This window comes from Neomonachus schauinslandi, chromosome 15, assembly GCF_002201575.2.
Source record: "Neomonachus schauinslandi chromosome 15, ASM220157v2, whole genome shotgun sequence".
Taxonomy (NCBI): Eukaryota; Metazoa; Chordata; class Mammalia; order Carnivora; family Phocidae; genus Neomonachus; species Neomonachus schauinslandi.
Window position 1 is genome coordinate 54,183,368 of NC_058417.1, and position 16,851 is coordinate 54,200,218.

Below are 16,851 nucleotides of genomic sequence, written 5' to 3' on the forward strand. Positions count from 1 at the left end.
CCTTCCCATTCTCAACATGACCCCTGGGCGTCCTGTAACTGGCCTGGGGCCGCCACACCTCCTCCCTCAGCCTTCAGGCAGGTTTGCGGCCTCCTCCCAGATCATAACTGCCTCATTTGAGGATTTGTGGGCCTTATTTGCATGTCCACCTGTCCGCCCCGCACCCCGCACTCCTCCCCAGACCTGGGGAATCCCCTGTCACCACACTAATTACATTTGAACCCACTCTCTCGGCCCCTGGCCAGCTAAGGGCACCACGACATTTCCTCCCCTCATTTTGTTCTTGAGGGAGCCATGGTCCGCTGATGAAGATGCCTGAATGATGGAGACCTTTAGAAGGCAGGCAGGCTGTGTGCGGCAAGGCCTGTGCGCTGGGGGGGCGGGGGGGGTGGCGGTGAGCTGAGCCTTCCAGCTGAGCCTGATGGTGGGTGGTCTTCTAGAGGTTGGCGTTCAAGCTGCGGGCGGCCCTGCTCCGTGCAGTCATTGGTATCATCCCATTGATCAGATGTGAAATGAGGCTCAGAGAGGCAGAGGAACTCACCCAAGTCCCAAGGCATTTTAAGTGGCAGAGGGGGCATTCAGAGCCTACTGGGCCTGACTCAGTCCCCGTTCTTCCTAAACCAGCCTATGGAAAAGAAGGTGGAGATGAGAGTCAGGGTGATGGCGGTGTCCCCAGGACCCTGAAGGAAATAGGAGTAAGTACAAGAGATTGAAGGATGGGCCCAGCCTTTGTCCAGAGCAGTTTCGGAGAAGAGGCCAACCTGTAATAGGAGTGACTCCGGTGGGATATTAGGAGAACTTCCTGCCAGGGAGTTGGTAGATAGTGTGTGGCCTGAGAGCCTGACAGAAAGAGAAAGCTGCACTCTGTTTTCTCTTTGGCTTGATTCTCTTGCCGCTGTCCTGAGGCAGAATCGTCCTGAGGGCAACGCCTCGATCCAGTAGGACTATGGTACGAGCCACGTATGTAATTTAAAACATTCTAGCAACTGCATTACATATTTTAGATGAGTGAAATTAACTTTGGTAATATATTTTAATCCAATATATCCAAAATATTACTGTTTCAACATGTAGTCAATAGAAATTAATGAGGGTTTTTCTAGGTGTTTGGTTTTTTTTTTTTTAAAGATTTTTTATTTGAGAGAGAGAGAATGAGAGAGAGAGCACATGAGAGGGGGAAGGGTCAGAGGGAGAAGCAGACTCCCTGCTGAGCAGGGAGCCAAATGCAGGACTCGATCCAGGGACTCCAGGATCATGACCTGAGCCGAAGGCAGTCGCTTAACCGACTGAGCCACCCAGGCGCCCTGTATTTTTTTTTTTTTTTTTAAGATTTTATTTATTCAGGGTGCTCAGTATCTCTACGCGGCTCAAAGCTGCCACACTGGGCAACCCAGGGCTTGGGTCTCTTCCTGGGCACAGGGCTCCTTCCTGCAGGACATTTTCCCCAGACCCTTCCAAATTCCAGAGGCTTTGACCCCACGCTGCTGCCGACTGGGATGAGAGAAAAATGCCACCATCCCAGGAACCTTTTCTCGGGCCCTGGCTGGCTGCTGACTTGCTGAGGCCCCAGCAACCTGAGGCTGGCTGAGGCCTACCCGGGGGCCCTGGGGGAGCTGGTCCCCACACACACCATCACGTGCCCTGCCCTCCTTTTCCTGGGAAATGTTTACATTCCAGACACTGTGCTATCTCCCCAAGACTTTTCCAGGCGCTGCATTTTTTACATAGCTGAACAGGGACCTGGGCTGGCCAGGGGGGTTCCTGCTGGGTCACTCCTGCTCTCCAGTCTGTCCCTTCCAGGTATAGCCATTTGTAGGGCAGACTAGTTCCTGGCAAAGAGCCGGCGGGGGAGTGGGGTGGGGTGGGGGGGGAGGTGGGCTTACACCTATGTGTCCCCAGAATAGCATTCTTTGGAGCTCTCTTCCCTGGCTGACCCCACCTCAGGGCCTCCTCCTGTGAGCTGCTGGACTGGGCCAGACAAGCCAACAACCGGCAGTTGGGATTGCTAAACCGTCGTGCCCACTGGCACTTCCCTCTGCTCCTTTGGGCCTGATGGGACAGCCAAGGGAAGCCCAGAGGAGAGCCCTGGACCTAAGGAAAGCCGCCTCATTCGTGCAACCTTTTTCCTGCAGGGCAGAGCCTTCATTGCTTTAAAAAAAAAAAAAAAAGTGTAAAGCATCTGGCTGGCATCCTTTGCCCTGCTCTGATCTAGCTCTGCAGGTTCCGTATCCCCTGGGGTGGGAGGCGGGGGGCGGGGAGCTCTGAGCAAGAAACAACCACAACCTTCCCGAAGGTAGTTTATCAGTCCAAGTCTGTAGTATATACATCCATACCTTTTAAGCTTGTAATTCCACCACTGGGACATCTACCTAAGGAAATACTGAGTTGCAGGCAAAGACAAGAGGAGTCCAAGGAAGGTCATCAATGCAATTGGCAATGGTAAACCCTGTAGAAACAAAGTGTTCACCAACAAAAGCCTGGCGAGTTCAGGCGCCTTGACACAGGGAACATTCCTTAGCTGTTTATTTTTTTTTTTTTTCCAGATTTATTTATTTGAGAGGGAGATGGAGCACCTTGCAGGGGGGTTTGGGTGGGGGTGGGGGCAAAGGGAGAGGGAGGGAGAGAGAATCCCAAGCAGACTCCCCGCTGAGTGCAGAGCCCTACGCAGGGCTCGATCTCACGATCCTGAGATCAAGACCTGAGCCAGAATTAAGAGTTGGATGCTTAACAGACTGAGCCCCCCAGGCTCCCCCTCCTTAGCCATTTAAAAGTCACTTCAGTGCTTTGGACAACTTGGGCTGGCTGTGGGTGGCAAACAGGCTACGTAGCTCTGCGTGTATGCACATAGCCGTGGGGCACAACCCCAATCAGCTCTCTCTATTAAGTGAAGACACACAAGTATATGGTCACAACACAAAGACTCACACCAAGATGCTAGCAAGGGTCACTTCTGGTTGTGGGGGTATGGGTGATTTTTGTTTCCTTTTCAAACTTCTTCATATGTTCCAAGTTGTCTACAATGTGTATTACTTCTATAATAAGAAATGAGCAAAAGCGTGTGTCTGCAACAAAACTCCAGAACCTTCTCTGGAAGGATAGTGGAGAACTCTCGGTAACAGAGGTACAGATGTTCAGGGCTGGAGGAGCCTCGGACGGCCAAGAGTCAGGGAAGGCTGCTGTGGGTTCTGTCCTCCCGTAAGCACTGGCCCAGGACTGCGGTACAGCCAGGCTTCCTGAGCATTCTGGTCCTCCACTGTGCCAGCCCCCAAAGCTTCCCTTGCCCCCATACCCCTGCAGGAGGACTGGGTCAGTCACCCATAGTGTGGGTGGTGGAGGAACCAGGTTAGAGTTCCTGGAGAACGCGTGGCCAGTGTGGTGTCAGGGGAGAGTGTGTCCCAGGGATGGCCGCAAGGCCAAGGACTGGGTCAGAAATGGGTCTGGGATTGGCTCTGCACTCAGGCATCTGGGCAGGAACCTGGACATGACCGACGCGCTCCTTCCTGCTGGGGCGGCTCTGCTGCAGCTCCTCTGTCCCGTGCTGGCTCCCCAGCTGCGCGGGGCGGAGGGGACACATCTGCAGGTCTGTGCTGAGTGCTTCTCATTGCAGACGGTGGAGCACGGCTTCCCACACCAGCCCAGCGCCCTCGGCTACAGCCTGTCTCTGCGCATCCTGGCCATCGGCACCCGCTCCGGAGCCGTCAAGCTGTATCCTTTCCGTTCCCCCAGCTCCCAGCCGGGTGGGGGAGGGGGAGCTGGAAGGGGCGGGGGCCCTGGCATTGGTGGGATTCAAAGGAAAGCAGGTTGTAGATGACCCCTCCTGTTCCTGGGATGGTCCACATACCCTCTTGGGAGTCAGCCGTGGATGCAGTGAGTGGAGGCAGGTTGGGTTTGTTTTTTTTTTTCCCCTTTCTCCCAGTTAGTAGACTGGTCCCAGGGTGCTCTCCAAACCAGGGTGGCCTTGGGTGGGAGGAACAGTGCTAGGGCTTCCAGATTCTGCCCCACCATGCACGCCCCCTGTGTCTACACAGGCACACCAGAGAGCGTGGACTCCTGGTTGGCACGGACAGCCTTCCCTGGCCTCGGGCTGGACATGGCCCAATGGGGTCGTCCTCTATCCAAAGCATTGGTTCTGGGCTATTTCAGAGGCAAGCCCGCGGGTTCCAGGATGGAGGATCACTGCTTGGGTCCTCGGGCTGGCCTGAACTACAAGTCTGGGAGCTCCCCACCCCCACATCCCACCCGAGTTCCTAGAGAGCCAGGGTGGCACCTGGGAGAATTGGGAGATGGGGGACCCTCCTCAGGGGAAGCTGTGCCTCCATCCCGGTCCTCTGCCCCAGCACAGTGGGGCAGGCGGGGCCGAGGCTGCATAGAGCGTGCTCTCAGCTGGTTAATCATTGCCCCTGGTTCCCAGTCCCTGGTGCAGAGACTCATGGCCATAGCTGCTGGGGGCGGGCCCAGGGGGGTGCCCTGTCTCTTCTCAGGTGCCACCTTGTGGTAGCTGCTGGGTCTGTTGCGGCTCAGGTAGTGGGGGCAGGGGGAGGGTGTAGAAAGCAGTCGGGCCGTTGCCAGGGTGGGTGGCACCCCCACCTGCCTGGCTGTAAAAGCTCTCCCTGGTTGGAGCTGGCTCCCCCTCAGGGTCACATCACCCTGCAGCACGTGCCTTCAGGCCAGAGCCACTGCTTTCCTGCCCGCCCCCCCCCCCCCCCCCCCCGGGGCCACCGGGGGGGGGGGGGGCCCGTCTGTGTTGCTAGGTATTTATATTCCTTGCCACGTGGGCCCAGAGGTCCTGGCCCTTGAGCCGGAGGGGGTGGTGTCCTGCCTTCCGGAGCTTTTCCTGAGTCTGCCGCTCGCAGCTATGGTGCCCCTGGGGTGGAGTTCATGGGGCTGCACCGGGAGAACAACGCTGTGGTACAGATCCACTTCCTACCTGGCCAGGTAAGGGGCCTTCCACGCCCCCTTACTCTCACGTCCCCCAGCAGGGAAGTACAGAGGCAGGCATTTGGTGGCCCTGGATTGGGTCTGATAGGGCCGGGGACCACCCCCCTTTTCCCAGCTACAGGTTCATGGACCACCCTAAGGGTAACCAGGGGTCTTTCGGTTCTGGGGCTCTCTGAATCAACTGGCGCAGGGTGGGCCACCCGGGGGTGAGAGGCCATGGTGAATGCTGGCCCCTCCATAGCTGATGAGACAGCACGCTCCTGGTTCCTGAGCCATTCCCTCCCTAGTGCCAGCTGGTCACCCTGCTGGATGACAACAGCCTGCACCTGTGGAGCCTGAAGGTCAAAGGCGGCGTGTCAGAGCTACAGGAAGATGAGAGTTTCACACTGCGTGGTCCCCCCGGGTAAGGACTCGGTGCCCGTCCTCTCCCAGCCAGCCTGACCTGCACACCCAGCTCCAGGGTGGAACCACCCTGTAAAGGTCCTGTGGCGCCCTTGGGGGGCCTGGCAGTTGCTTGAGCCGACGCATCCCCACCTGCAGGTGCTCTGGCGGAGCGGGTGGGGCTGCGGCCTGCCTCCCTCCATCCCCACGCGGCGTCTGCGTAGGAGGCTCTGGGGGCGGGGGGGGGGGGTCTGCCTCCTAGCCCAAGCCCAAGCCCTCCACCCTCTGTCTTCTGTCTTGGCTGAAAGTAATCAATATATTTTTCCTGGCCCGGGACAACCATCAGACCCCATTAAAGGACCTCACGGGCCTGCCTTCCCCGAGGCATGGCCTTTCCTGGGGCCGGTGAGGGCAGCCAGGAGTCCCAGGACCTAGCCCTGGGGCCTCCCCTGCCGGGGTAGCAGCCAGCTCACAGGCAGCCGTTCCCATCCTCAGGGCTGCCCCCAGTGCCACACAGATCACCGTGGTCCTGCCGCATTCCTCCGGAGAGCTCCTCTACCTGGGCACCGAGAGTGGGAACGTGTTCGTGGTGCAGCTGCCGGCCTTCCGCATGCTGGAGGACCAGACCATCAGCTCGGACGCCGTGCTCCAGCGGTGAGCCTGCAGATGCCTTGCCGTCAGGAAGCCGGCCCCTCCAGCCGGCCACGGCCTTCTCCCTTCTGTCCCAGGAATATCTCAGGGGCTTCTAATTTCTCTCCTGGGAAGTCTGTAGGGATGGGAGGAGAGACTCTCAGCTCCTGACCTGTCCCCTAAATGGAGACTCTCACCCCATAATGTGTTAGCGTTCCAGAACTCTCCAACGGGTCTTGGGGATAACTTGTCATTTCATTTAAAGGTGAGGAAAGTAAGGTTCAAAATGATTTTGCACTGTCAGCCAATTCTTAGTCCAGTGTTCTTCGCACTGCTACCACGAATTTCAAAACCCAGGGGCTCCACGGCAGGGCAGATGAGGCCCGAACCTCACTGGGTCAGGTGGGGCAACTTCTGGGGAGGTTTATGCTTTGGAATCTGTGCTGAGTTTTCACTTGCATGCAGGCCCCATGGCCCAAACTCCTGGACAGCCACGACCCTGTAGGCTTCTTCAGATCATTCTGGAGGCTTTGTCCCATGATGGTGATGTCTGCAACAGAGAGGGGGTCAGATCAGGTCTGGGTGTGGAGAGAAGGTGCTGGGGCCCAAAGGAGGAGGAGATGAAGGATTAGCCATGGTGGAATGTTCTGCAGTTTCACAGGACGGAGAGGAGGCCAGAGTCCTCAGACGTGAAGCTGCTTCAGGCTTGAGCCAGTGGAACCCTGTTCCTGAAAGGACCAGTCTTCCAACTCACTCACGTCCTTCAGGGCCTGCTGTCCAGGCTGGGGCAGGAGGCTTCCTGCTTGGGGCTGGGTCCCTCTGAGCACAAACCTCTGTCTTTCCCACTCAGGAGGGCAGAGTCAGGGCATCACGGCCATGGTCAGAGCAGGACTGTTTGCAGGTGTGTGGGCAGGGCTGCGGGGAGGACCTGCTCCTCACAGGTCGCCATGCCAAGTGCCCACCTCACTCTGCTGGTAGGAGTCTAGTTGGGGGCCTCCCCCAGCCTGAGTACCCTGGGAACCCCCTCCTACCAATTTAAATCCTCGTTCTAGATGAAAAGAGGTTTGGCTTGGTTGGGTGTCTAGAAATGCCCTGGGGGTCCAGGCTGTTTGCCTGTCTACTCCGTCTGGTCTGTGGTGTTGGCTCTGGGTCCTCTGCCGGCCTACCACCTCATAGTCCTCTGTTGGCTGCAGCAGCTCCGGACTTCACATCAGCATTCCAGGCCCAGAGAAGGAGGAAGGGATCAAAGCTCAAGGCCAGGCCAACTAACGTAGAGTTTTGTTTTGTGGGTTTTAAAAACTTTTATTATGAAACACCATGTCTATGCAGAAGTGCAGTAAATATGAATGTACAGTTTAGTGGATTCTTGTAAAGTGAGCTTCCCCGCAGCCACTCCCTGGGCAAAGAACTAGAACTTTGCCGGCCTCCCCGGAGCCCCCACATGCCCCTCCCTCCCCGGAGGTAGCCACCACATTGGCTCTTCCGGAAGTCACCCCCTTGCCTTTCCTTGTAGTGGTGCCCCGTGTGTTTGCATCCTTAGGTTTCTGTTTGTCACTGTCCTGTTCTCTGCATGATCACGGTGTGTCCCCGTGATCTTCCCACACTGCCCATCCACGCGGTGCGCGCCTGTGCCACGCGGTGGGTCCTGCCTGCCGGCGGCGGCGACAATATAGCCTCACCGCGCTTCCCTCCGCCAGGTTGCCCGAGGAGGCCCGACACCGGCGGGTGTTTGAGATGGTGGAAGCTCTGCAGGAACACCCCCGCGACCCCAACCAGGTCCTCATCGGCTACAGCCGGGGCCTCGTCGTCGTCTGGGACCTGCGGGGCCGCCGGGTGCTCTGCCATTTCCTTAGCAGCCAGGTAGGCCATGCCGGGGATGGGGGCGGATGCCACGTGGCTCTCGCGGACAGCCCTGTGCCGGGACCTAGGGGTACCAGCGGCGGCGGCAGCAGCAGCACCCTGATCCTGGCCTGCGCGCTCTCCCTCTCCTCTGAAGCAACTGGAGAATGTCTGCTGGCAGCGGGACGGCCACCTGATTGTCAGCTGCCATTCCGACGGCAGCTACGGCCAGTGGCCTGTGTCCAGCGACAGCCAGCGAGCGGAGCCGCTGCGCAACTGCGTGCCCTATGGTCAGTGCTCCCCACCCGTGGGGGCCCGGCCCTGCCCCGTCGCAGGGCACCCCCTGTCCTCTGGCAAAGCAGTGTCCTCTGTTCCCGGTCTGTCCTTCCCGGGATTGGGTGTGGGTGTAGGTGCCCACCTCCCAGCAGCAAAACCGGGGCCCCGAGAAGTGAAGGCTTTGTCCAGAGCCACGTGGTGGGTTTTCTGTGACCGGTCATGGCTCTCTCCGGGCACCGCTCAGAGCAGGACTCCTGAGCACAGGTCTGCTGGGCAGGGGAAGGGTCTGTGCCCTGTGGACACTGGAGTGGAGGGCCCCATTCAAGCTGGTTCCTTTTTTGGGGGGGGGCACCTGGGTGGCTCAGTCAGCTTAAGCATCCAACTCTTGATCTCAGCCCAGGTCTTGATCTCAGAGTTGTGAGTTCAAGCCCGGTGTTGGGCTTCAGTGTGGGACCTACTTTAAAAAAAAAAAAGTTCAATCTGAGACTCTTTATAAGAAGTTTATGCAAGCCGGTTCCTTTCCTTGTAGGTCCTTTTCCTTGCAAAGCTATTACCAAAATCTTCTGGCTGACCACGAGGCAGGGGTAGGTATCCGTGCTCTGTCCTCTTCCCGGTCTGCAGCCTTCCTGGGGGGCTGCTCCAGCCTCTGCTTGCGGCAGGCAGCATCAAGGGAGTGCCTTTGGTCCCACATTGGGTCTCAGATGCCAGCGAAGGGAGAGCGGGCTATTCATACCTCTCGTGGCTAATTCCTGAGCAAACATTCTTGACCTTTCCCTCCACCCTCCCAGAGAGATGGTTCACATCAGCAGGTTTCAAACTCTGTTGTAGCAGGAGACCTGTTTCTTCAAACAGAAACATACAGGGAGATCCGATGTATAAGCAGCAGCAGGAGCGGGGCGGTGGGGGGGTGTCCTGCTTGAAGCAGAGGCTCGGGAACCACAGCCTGTGTGCCCCCCACCTCACGCCCAAGTTCTCCTGAGTCACTGCAATCAGGAAGTGATGGGGGTCCACCCCACCCCTCCTGGGGACCTTGAGTGAGTGCTGACCTGGAGACTGGCTTCCCTCCCGGGTCCTGCCCCCCCTCCCGGGTCCTGCCCCTCCGGTCACAGCACAGTCCAAGCTGCTAGCTCAGCCCGGGGCTCTCTGTGCTGGTGTTGGGGGCCCCAGCCCAGCCCATGGCTCTTCTGTGCCTGCCAGGTTGCCCTTCACCATCTTCCAGGGGGGCATGCCGCGGGCCAGCTACGGGGACCGCCACTGCATCTCAGTGGTCCACGATGGCCAGCAGACAGCCTTCGACTTCACCTCCCGTGTCATCGACTTCACTGTCCTCACCGAGGCGGACCCTGCGGCGGGTAGGCGGCTTCGGGAGTGGGTGTGGAGGGCTAGCCTCCGGGGGGTGTGGGGAGGTGGCCCGCCACTGCCTGAGTCCGGCAGCCCCACCGCACCCCTACCCCCACTGGCCTGTGGCTTCGTCCTTGCTGGCCAGGCCTCCCGCCCACCCCGAGCTCTCTTTGCCCTCGCCTGGCTCTGACGGGACTTAGCCCGAAGAAGGCAGATGTGGGCTGTCAGGTTGAACAGCTACCCGGCTGAGGCAAGGAGATCCTGACTTGGGCACGTGAAGCCCTCCCGTTTGTGGGGTGGGGCCGAGGGTGCAGTGTGGGGCCTGCCCTGAGCCGGCCTCCTGGAACCTGGCCAAGACAGCAAAGCCCTGAGTCAGCCTCATGAATTGGTGCAGGCAAGACCAGAAAGGGCTGATGTAGAAACCTGGAGAGGAGCCCTGGCAGGAGATTTCCAGGAGGGCGGGCCTCCCCTCCACATGAGTCTGGCCTGACGAGGCCACGGCCTCCAGGTGAGGGGCTCGGGCCTGCTCGGCACACTCCGGGCCGTATTCTCCCAGCCTCACCACCACGGGTCATTTGGAGGGAGACTCCAAACCTGCTTTTCCTCCTGCCCCAGCCCCTTCCCTCTGCGCACCTGATGCAGGATGCTGGGAGTAGGGTCGATTCTTTCGGGTTTTCTACAGAGACAACCCCGTCATCTGTGAATAAAGACAACGTTCTTTCTTTCTTTCTGACCTGTATACCTTTTATTTCCTTGTCTTGCCTTCCTGCATCAGCTAGGACTTGTAAAGATGCAGAGAGAGGGGCCATCTGCCTTATTCTTGGTCTTAGTGGGAAAGCCTCCCATTTCTCACCATTAAGTTACGCAAGCTGTAGCTTCTTGGTAGGTCATCTTTACCAAGTTGAGGAAGTTCTCCTTGTCCTAGTTTACTGAGAGTTTATCATTAATGGGCATTAGGTTCTGTCAGATACTTTTCCTGCATATACCAAGACGATCATGTGTTTTTCTTTAGTCTGGGGATGTGATGGGTTCCGTTCACTGATGTTCACATCTTGAGGCAGCCCCGCACCCCTGTGATAAATCGTGCTTGGTCGTGGTGTGTAGTTCTCCACGTTGCTGGATCTGGAGCTTGTTTTTAAAATCCACGTGCTCTGGGTGCAGCCCTAGAGCTTCAGACTCCATGGGGCTGGGCTGGGGCAAACTGCTTCCCGCAGCCTCTGACCCCCCGCCTGTCCCTCAGCCTTTGACGACCCCTACGCCCTGGTGGTGCTGGCCGAGGAGGAGCTGGTGGTGATTGACCTGCGGGCGGCCGGCTGGCCGCCAGTGCAGCCCCCCTACCTGGCCTCCCTGCACTGCTCCGCCATCACCTGCTCGCACCACGTCTCCAACATCCCCCTGAAGCTGTGGGAGCGCCTCGTCACCGCGGGCAGCCGGCAGCACACACACTTCTCCGCCATGGTAGGTCCGGCACCAGCCCCGGCCCCGCCTTGGGCCCAGCTCGCCCACGGACTTCTTGGTCTCCTCCTTTAGGAGTGGCCCATTGACGGTGGCACCAGTCTGGCCCCAGCCCCTCCCCAGAGGGACCTGCTGCTCACGGGGTAGGCGACGTTCATGGCACCCTCCTCCTGCCCAGTAGACTGCGCGGGGCAGGAGCGGAGCCCAGCGGGGTGCGTGCCAGTCCCAGGCTGCCCCGGGCACCCCCGGCCCAGCCTCCCTCGTGACTGGCAGGTGGACTCTGCCCGTAGGCATGAGGATGGCACAGTGCGGTTCTGGGACGCCTCCGGCATCTGCTTACGACTGCTTTACAAACTGAGCACGGTCCAGGTGTTCGTCACCGACACAGACCCCAGCGACAACCTCAATGCCCAGGGCGAGGACGAGTGGCCCCCACTCCGCAAGGTGAGGCCAGGAGCCTGGAAAGCAGGGAGGGCAAGGACAGGCTGGGTCTGGCGCTTATGGCCACCCGTGGACCTCCTCTCTGTTGTCAGGTGGGCTCCTTCGACCCCTACAGTGATGATCCCAGGCTAGGCATCCAGAAGATTTTCCTCTGCAAGTACAGTGGCTACCTGGCTGTGGCGGGCACGGCAGGGCAGGTAGCAGGCTGGGCCGGGGGTTGGGGGGGACAGCTAAGAGGAGTGGCCAGGTGACTTTGGGCAGTGTCCAGGCATTGGGGGGCAGCAAGGACAGGAGCCAGTCTCCTGAGCGCCCACAGGTGGTGTCACCAGGACCATTATCTGCTCCTGTGGCTCTGGGCTTTTCCCTGTGGATCGGGGTTGCCTGGTCCCCTTAGAGACGGGCCTGTGGGATGACTGTTTCTCCGCCGGAAACCAGGACTAAGGGCCAGGGGTTGGGCAGAGGCCTTCTGGCTCTCCTCGGGCCTGGGGACTGGGCATGGGTCCCGGGCCCTTTACTGTCCACCCCCAGGGTCCCTGAGGTTCCACTGTTCCTTGGTGCTGGCAGTCGCTCAGCCCACCTGCCGTCTCCCGCAGGTGCTGGTGCTGGAGCTGAATGACGAGGAGGCGGAGCATGCTGTGGAGCAGGTGGAGGCCGACCTGCTGCAGGACCAGGAGGGCTACCGCTGGAAGGGGCACGAGCGCCTCTGTGCCCGCCCGGGGCCCGTGCATTTCGAGCCCGGCTTCCAGCCCTTCGTGCTGGTGCAGTGCCAGCCCCCAGCTGTGGTCACCTCCTTGGCCTTGCACTCCGAGTGGCGGCTTGTGGCCTTTGGCACGAGCCACGGTTTTGGCCTTTTTGACCACCAGCAGCGGCAGCAGGTCTTTGTCAAGTGAGCAGCCTGCCCAGGGCGGCCAGGGCCCGAAGCTAGGATTGCTGCTGGGCGGTGACCCTTGGGCCCTGGCAGCCCGGATGACCGGACGTGTCCCCCCTCCCTCGTCCCCAGATGCACGCTGCACCCCAGTGACCAGCTAGCTTTGGAGGGCCCGCTGTCCCGCGTGAAGTCCCTGAAGAAGTCCCTGCGCCAGTCCTTCCGCCGGATACGTCGGAGCCGGGTGTCCAGCCGGAAGTGGCGACCAGCTGGTCCCCCTGGAGAGGTGAGGCTGAGACCGGCCACGAGCCCAGGAGGGCTCTGAGCAGCCCTCAGCAGGTCCCAGCTAGCCCTCCCTCCTGCACTTGCTTGGGCCACACCAAGTAGGTTCCTGTCTCCTGCCTCCTGCCTCCCTGCCTGCCAGCCATGTGACCTTAGATACATCTCGCTGCATCTCTGTGCCTCAGCTTCCCCAAGCGTAAAGGATCAAGTCCTTAGTAAATATCATCAGACGGGTGGTGGCATGAAGGATTGGTGGTGAGCGATCTGATATCCCCAGGACGGGGAGGCCAGAGCCCGCTGCCTCAGGCCCGACCCAACCCACTGCAGGTGCAGGAGGGGGGCGCCAGGGCCGAGCGGACGGGGGTGCAGAACATGGAGCTGGCACCTGTACAACGCAAGATCGAGGCTCGCTCGGCGGAGGATTCCTTCACGGGATTCGTCCGGACCCTCTACTTCGCTGACACCTATCTGAGGGACAGTGAGTGGCCAGCCTGAGGTGGGGGGCCCAGGAGAACACTCCTCGGCCAGAGGGCATGTTGGAGGCTGCTGCCTGGCCTGACTGGGAGGACCCGAAGAGGGGTTTCAGCTTGGGAGCATGGGGAGACCGGATCCTCCACCTGCCTCTTCCTTTCCCCTGCCTGGGTCTCCAAGGCAGATTGCCCTGGCTTCGTACTCAGGCCGCACCACGCTCTAGAAGTGTGACCTTGGACATGTCACTTAACCTGGGCCTCGGCTTCTCCCCCTGTCAAATGCCTGCTGGTGTCCAGTGGGCCCTCCAGAAGCTCCCCTGCTGGCCTCCCACCAGGGCAAGGGTGGCAGGGCAGGGGGTATCTGCTGCTGGGTCTTGAGGGTCGAGCTGTCCTGGGGTTGAGATCATCTGTGCATGAGGCCCTTGGTTGTCAGACAGCCTTCCCAGCTTTTCCTGTCTACACCCTAGGCAGGTAGGCAGGACCCACAGCCATTCGATTTTACAGAGAAGGAAGCTGAGGCTTACAAGGTTTGCTGACTTGACCTTGGAGTCACACAGGTAGTGAGTGGCAAGGCCAGGACGTAAGCCCAGGTCACCGGGCTCCACCCGACGCCCAGAGCCGTGGGTTAGATGTAAACCTTTCCCTCCTGGCAGGCTCCCGCCACTGCCCCTCGCTATGGGCTGGCACCAATGGGGGTACCGTCTATGCCTTCGCCCTGCGCGTGCCCCCCGCCGAGCGGAGAATGGACGAGCCCGTGCGGGCAGAGCAGGGTGAGTGCTCGTCCGCCTGGGTTTGGGGTGGGGGTTCTCTCTAGCCTTGTTCTCCGCCTGACCAGCACCCACCACTTGCCTCTTGCCTCGTAGCCAAGGAGATCCAGCTGATGCACCGAGCGCCCGTGCTGGGCATCCTGGTGCTGGACGGACATAGCGTGCCCCTTCCTGAGCCCTTGGAAGTGGCACATGACCTGTCAAAGAGCCCGGACATGCAGGGAAGCCACCAGCTGCTAGTGGTGTCAGAGGAGCAGTTCAAGGTGTTGCTTGGGTGGACGCGGGGCCCCCGGGAATCCCGGGGATATCTGGGGAGCTCAGATCCTGGGCACAAATGACGGGAGCTGGGATCCCCTTGAAGTTGTATCTGCAGTTGATGTGCGCAAGGGAGGCCCACTGAGGCACAGAAAAGGAGAGGGTGGAGCCCCTGGGCCCCCGGGTCAGCACAGGGGATGCTGAAGCCGGACCTGTGAGTATGGGAGGAACAGAAAGCACAGACGTGGCAATAAGGAGCCCTGGCCTCCTTGCAGTCCAAGTGCAGTGGTTGCGTGGCTGAGCATGGCGGGGGGGGGGGGGGGGGCACAGAGACGGAGCCGACTTCTCTGGGAAGCGTTGGGGGGGAGCATCTGCCAGGGAGCCTAGCCGTGCGGCAGCACCGGGCAAGGAAGCCAGAAGTCTTCGCTTGGCTGGACGGAGCACTGCGAGCCATGCTCGGGCCGGCCTGCAAGCCATGCCCTTGCCCCCAGGTGTTCACGCTGCCCAAGGTGAGTGCCAAGCTGAAGCTGAAGCTGACCGCTCTGGAGGGCTCGCGGGTGCGGCGGGTCAGCGTGGCCCACTTCAGCAGCTGTCGAGCCGAGGACTACGGGGAGCATCACCTGGCCGTCCTCACCAATCTGGGCGACGTGCAGGTGGTCTCGCTGCCCCTGCTCAAGCCCCAGGTGCGGTACAGCTGCATCCGCCGGGAGGACGTCAGCGGCATTGCCTCTTGCGTCTTCACCAAATACGGCCAAGGTGGGCACGGGGCAGGCGCGGTGGGACCTCTGCAGGCGGGTCTGCCAGGGGCTGCTGAGACGGCCAGCCAGGCGGGACGGACCTCAGCGGAGGACTGTGAGGGAGGCCCTGGCCCCTCAGGCCTCCAGGGAGGGAAGTCCCGTCGGCAGCTGCCAAGCGCAGGAGCCAGGGGCTGGCCTCACCTGCCGCACCTCTCCTCCTTCCCGCCCAGGTTTCTACCTGATCTCACCCTCAGAGTTTGAGCGCTTCTCTCTCTCCACCAAGTGGCTGGTTGAGCCCCGGTGTCTGGTGGATTCGACCAAGAGCCACAGCCGCCCCCCCAACGGATCAGGCCCAGAGAAGGCCTTGGGCCAAGCCAGGTCAGTAAAAGGCCAGGTGGCCTCAGGGTGCTTCCCTGAGGTGCCCACCGGGGGCAGGCCAGAGATCCCCTCCCCAGTGAGCTAAGCCCACCCTCCTGGCTCTGGCTCGCTACCCCCACTTCATAGGCCCCTCCCTCCTGCACAAGCTGCCACCCCCTGCAGAGCTTGGTTCACCACCCTGGCTCAGGGTAGGCCCGGTCAGTTGACCTCATTCTTCATGGGATCAGGGCTTTCTGAGCCAGAATGGGGAGCCTAGGCCACCAACCCCCCCCCCCCCCCCCCCCGTCCTCCCCATCTCTCTCCCCCCAGGAACTCAGGGAGCCAGAGTGATGGAGAGGGTAAGATGGGCTTCCCTGTGGCCAGGGGTGTGGGGGGACAGAGGCATTGTGATACTTGGGCCCAGACCCAAGGGGAGGGAAAGGAACCCCAGGCCTGCAGGTGGTGTGCGGCTGAGTAGAAACGGCATCCCTTCCAGTCCTGAGCTCTGGGCTCTGGCACTCCCACTCCAGGAAAGAGGGAGCTGGGACAGAGGAAGCCCCAGGGCTCGCCTGACTTGGCTTCTGTCTTCCAGAGAGAAGTCCTGGCCCAGTGATGGAGCACGCTCTGCTCAATGACGAGAGTGAGTTGGGGCAGGAGTTGGTGGGCTGGCATGAGGGGTGTGTCCCAAGGGAGACTTAGAAGGCCAGGGTAGAACTGAGGCCATTACCCTGAGGGGGGCAGACCCATCCGACACCCCACCAGGAGAAGGGGGAGAAACGTTTGTGTCTGGCCCAGCCTCTGCTGGCTTCACCACGGGTCTGTTGCTCACTCCTGCAGGGGTCCTGAAGGAGATCCAGAGCACACTGGAGGGAGACCGAGGGTGAGTCACTGCTTGGGCCTGCAGGGTGGGCCATGAGGTGCCAGGAGCTCTCTGGGAATGAGGGTCCTTGTCTGACCTCCCCGAGGTCCCCGCGGATGGTGACTGCCCTGTCTTTGCCCACGCAGGAGCTACGGCAATTGGCGTCCTCAGCAAACGGCCGTGGGGTACAGCCTCAGCAACGGGGGAGGTAGGTAGGGGCTCTGGGCACTGCTGCGGGGCTGGGGGCAGCTGGGAGGCCCACCCCCTGATGCGCAGGGATAGGAGAGAGCGCCATCACGGGCCCCTGGGGGTCCTGAAGACCTCCGCGTCTGGGCCCCGAGTGGGTGATGGAGGCCGCTGGCCTGCCCAGGAGGCTCCTGCGCCCTTGTTCTCTCTCGTTCCGCAGCGGAGTGAGCAGGTCGTGAGTGCAGGCTGCGCGACGAACACACACTACTGAGGGCTCTCCTTGGGGCCCGGCCCCGCCTGCGAGGACCGTGCCCTGGGCTGCGCCAGGGGCTGGAGCCGACCCCGTGTCCACCCCGCTGCTGCTCTTGGCCTCGGGAGAGGCGGGGCCCCGGGCCACTGGGCTGCCGCTCCTGGGCCTTGTCTGTCTTGGTTCTTTTGTCGATGTTGCACAGTTTTTACTCCCTCCCCTTTTTGTAGGGGGCTGGGTTTTAAATTATAAATTTTAACTGCCTCTGGGTGAAAAAGTTCTTAATAAACACCTTATTACCTCTTCACCAAGCTGGTCCAATGACTAATTTTTTTAATCGTGGAGAGATGTTCTGCGGAAACGGAAATGATCGTTAGCCGGTCCCTTGCCTTTGGCCCTGGGGTGCTGTCGCCGGACCAGGCCGGTAGTCCAGAGGATCCCTTTCGGAAGCCATTTGAGTCGGAGCAAACTGTGCTTGGTTGTGTCTGAACGCTGACACCTCTGTGTTTGGGAATGAATGGCAAG

The 16,851-nt window shown here is 60.4% G+C and overlaps 1 protein-coding gene across 2 annotated transcripts in view; it reads left to right on the forward strand.

The window, feature by feature from the left end:
* Positions 1 to 16,622, forward strand: part of LLGL2 (LLGL scribble cell polarity complex component 2) — a 32,963-nt gene extending 16,341 nt beyond the window's left edge. Inside the window, exons 3-26 of one of the 2 annotated variants that reach the window (XM_021681001.2) lie at positions 3,608 to 3,705; positions 4,854 to 4,935; positions 5,226 to 5,341; positions 5,815 to 5,973; positions 7,647 to 7,809; positions 7,946 to 8,078; positions 8,594 to 8,648; positions 9,262 to 9,416; positions 10,646 to 10,863; positions 10,936 to 11,003; positions 11,151 to 11,304; positions 11,394 to 11,498; positions 11,895 to 12,187; positions 12,302 to 12,452; positions 12,776 to 12,926; positions 13,572 to 13,688; positions 13,782 to 13,948; positions 14,432 to 14,696; positions 14,908 to 15,055; positions 15,365 to 15,393; positions 15,627 to 15,674; positions 15,872 to 15,914; positions 16,040 to 16,101; positions 16,300 to 16,622. In XM_021681001.2, coding sequence (XP_021536676.2) covers positions 3,608 to 3,705; positions 4,854 to 4,935; positions 5,226 to 5,341; positions 5,815 to 5,973; positions 7,647 to 7,809; positions 7,946 to 8,078; positions 8,594 to 8,648; positions 9,262 to 9,416; positions 10,646 to 10,863; positions 10,936 to 11,003; positions 11,151 to 11,304; positions 11,394 to 11,498; positions 11,895 to 12,187; positions 12,302 to 12,452; positions 12,776 to 12,926; positions 13,572 to 13,688; positions 13,782 to 13,948; positions 14,432 to 14,696; positions 14,908 to 15,055; positions 15,365 to 15,393; positions 15,627 to 15,674; positions 15,872 to 15,914; positions 16,040 to 16,101; positions 16,300 to 16,307 — 2,988 coding nt within the window. In that variant the 3' untranslated portion in view covers positions 16,308 to 16,622. The remainder of the gene's footprint in view (positions 1 to 3,607; positions 3,706 to 4,853; positions 4,936 to 5,225; positions 5,342 to 5,814; positions 5,974 to 7,646; positions 7,810 to 7,945; positions 8,079 to 8,593; positions 8,649 to 9,261; positions 9,417 to 10,645; positions 10,864 to 10,935; positions 11,004 to 11,150; positions 11,305 to 11,393; positions 11,499 to 11,894; positions 12,188 to 12,301; positions 12,453 to 12,775; positions 12,927 to 13,571; positions 13,689 to 13,781; positions 13,949 to 14,431; positions 14,697 to 14,907; positions 15,056 to 15,364; positions 15,394 to 15,626; positions 15,675 to 15,871; positions 15,915 to 16,039; positions 16,102 to 16,299) is intronic. The other variant, XM_044921631.1, reaches the window with a different exon arrangement.
* Positions 16,623 to 16,851: the final 229 nt, after the last annotated feature.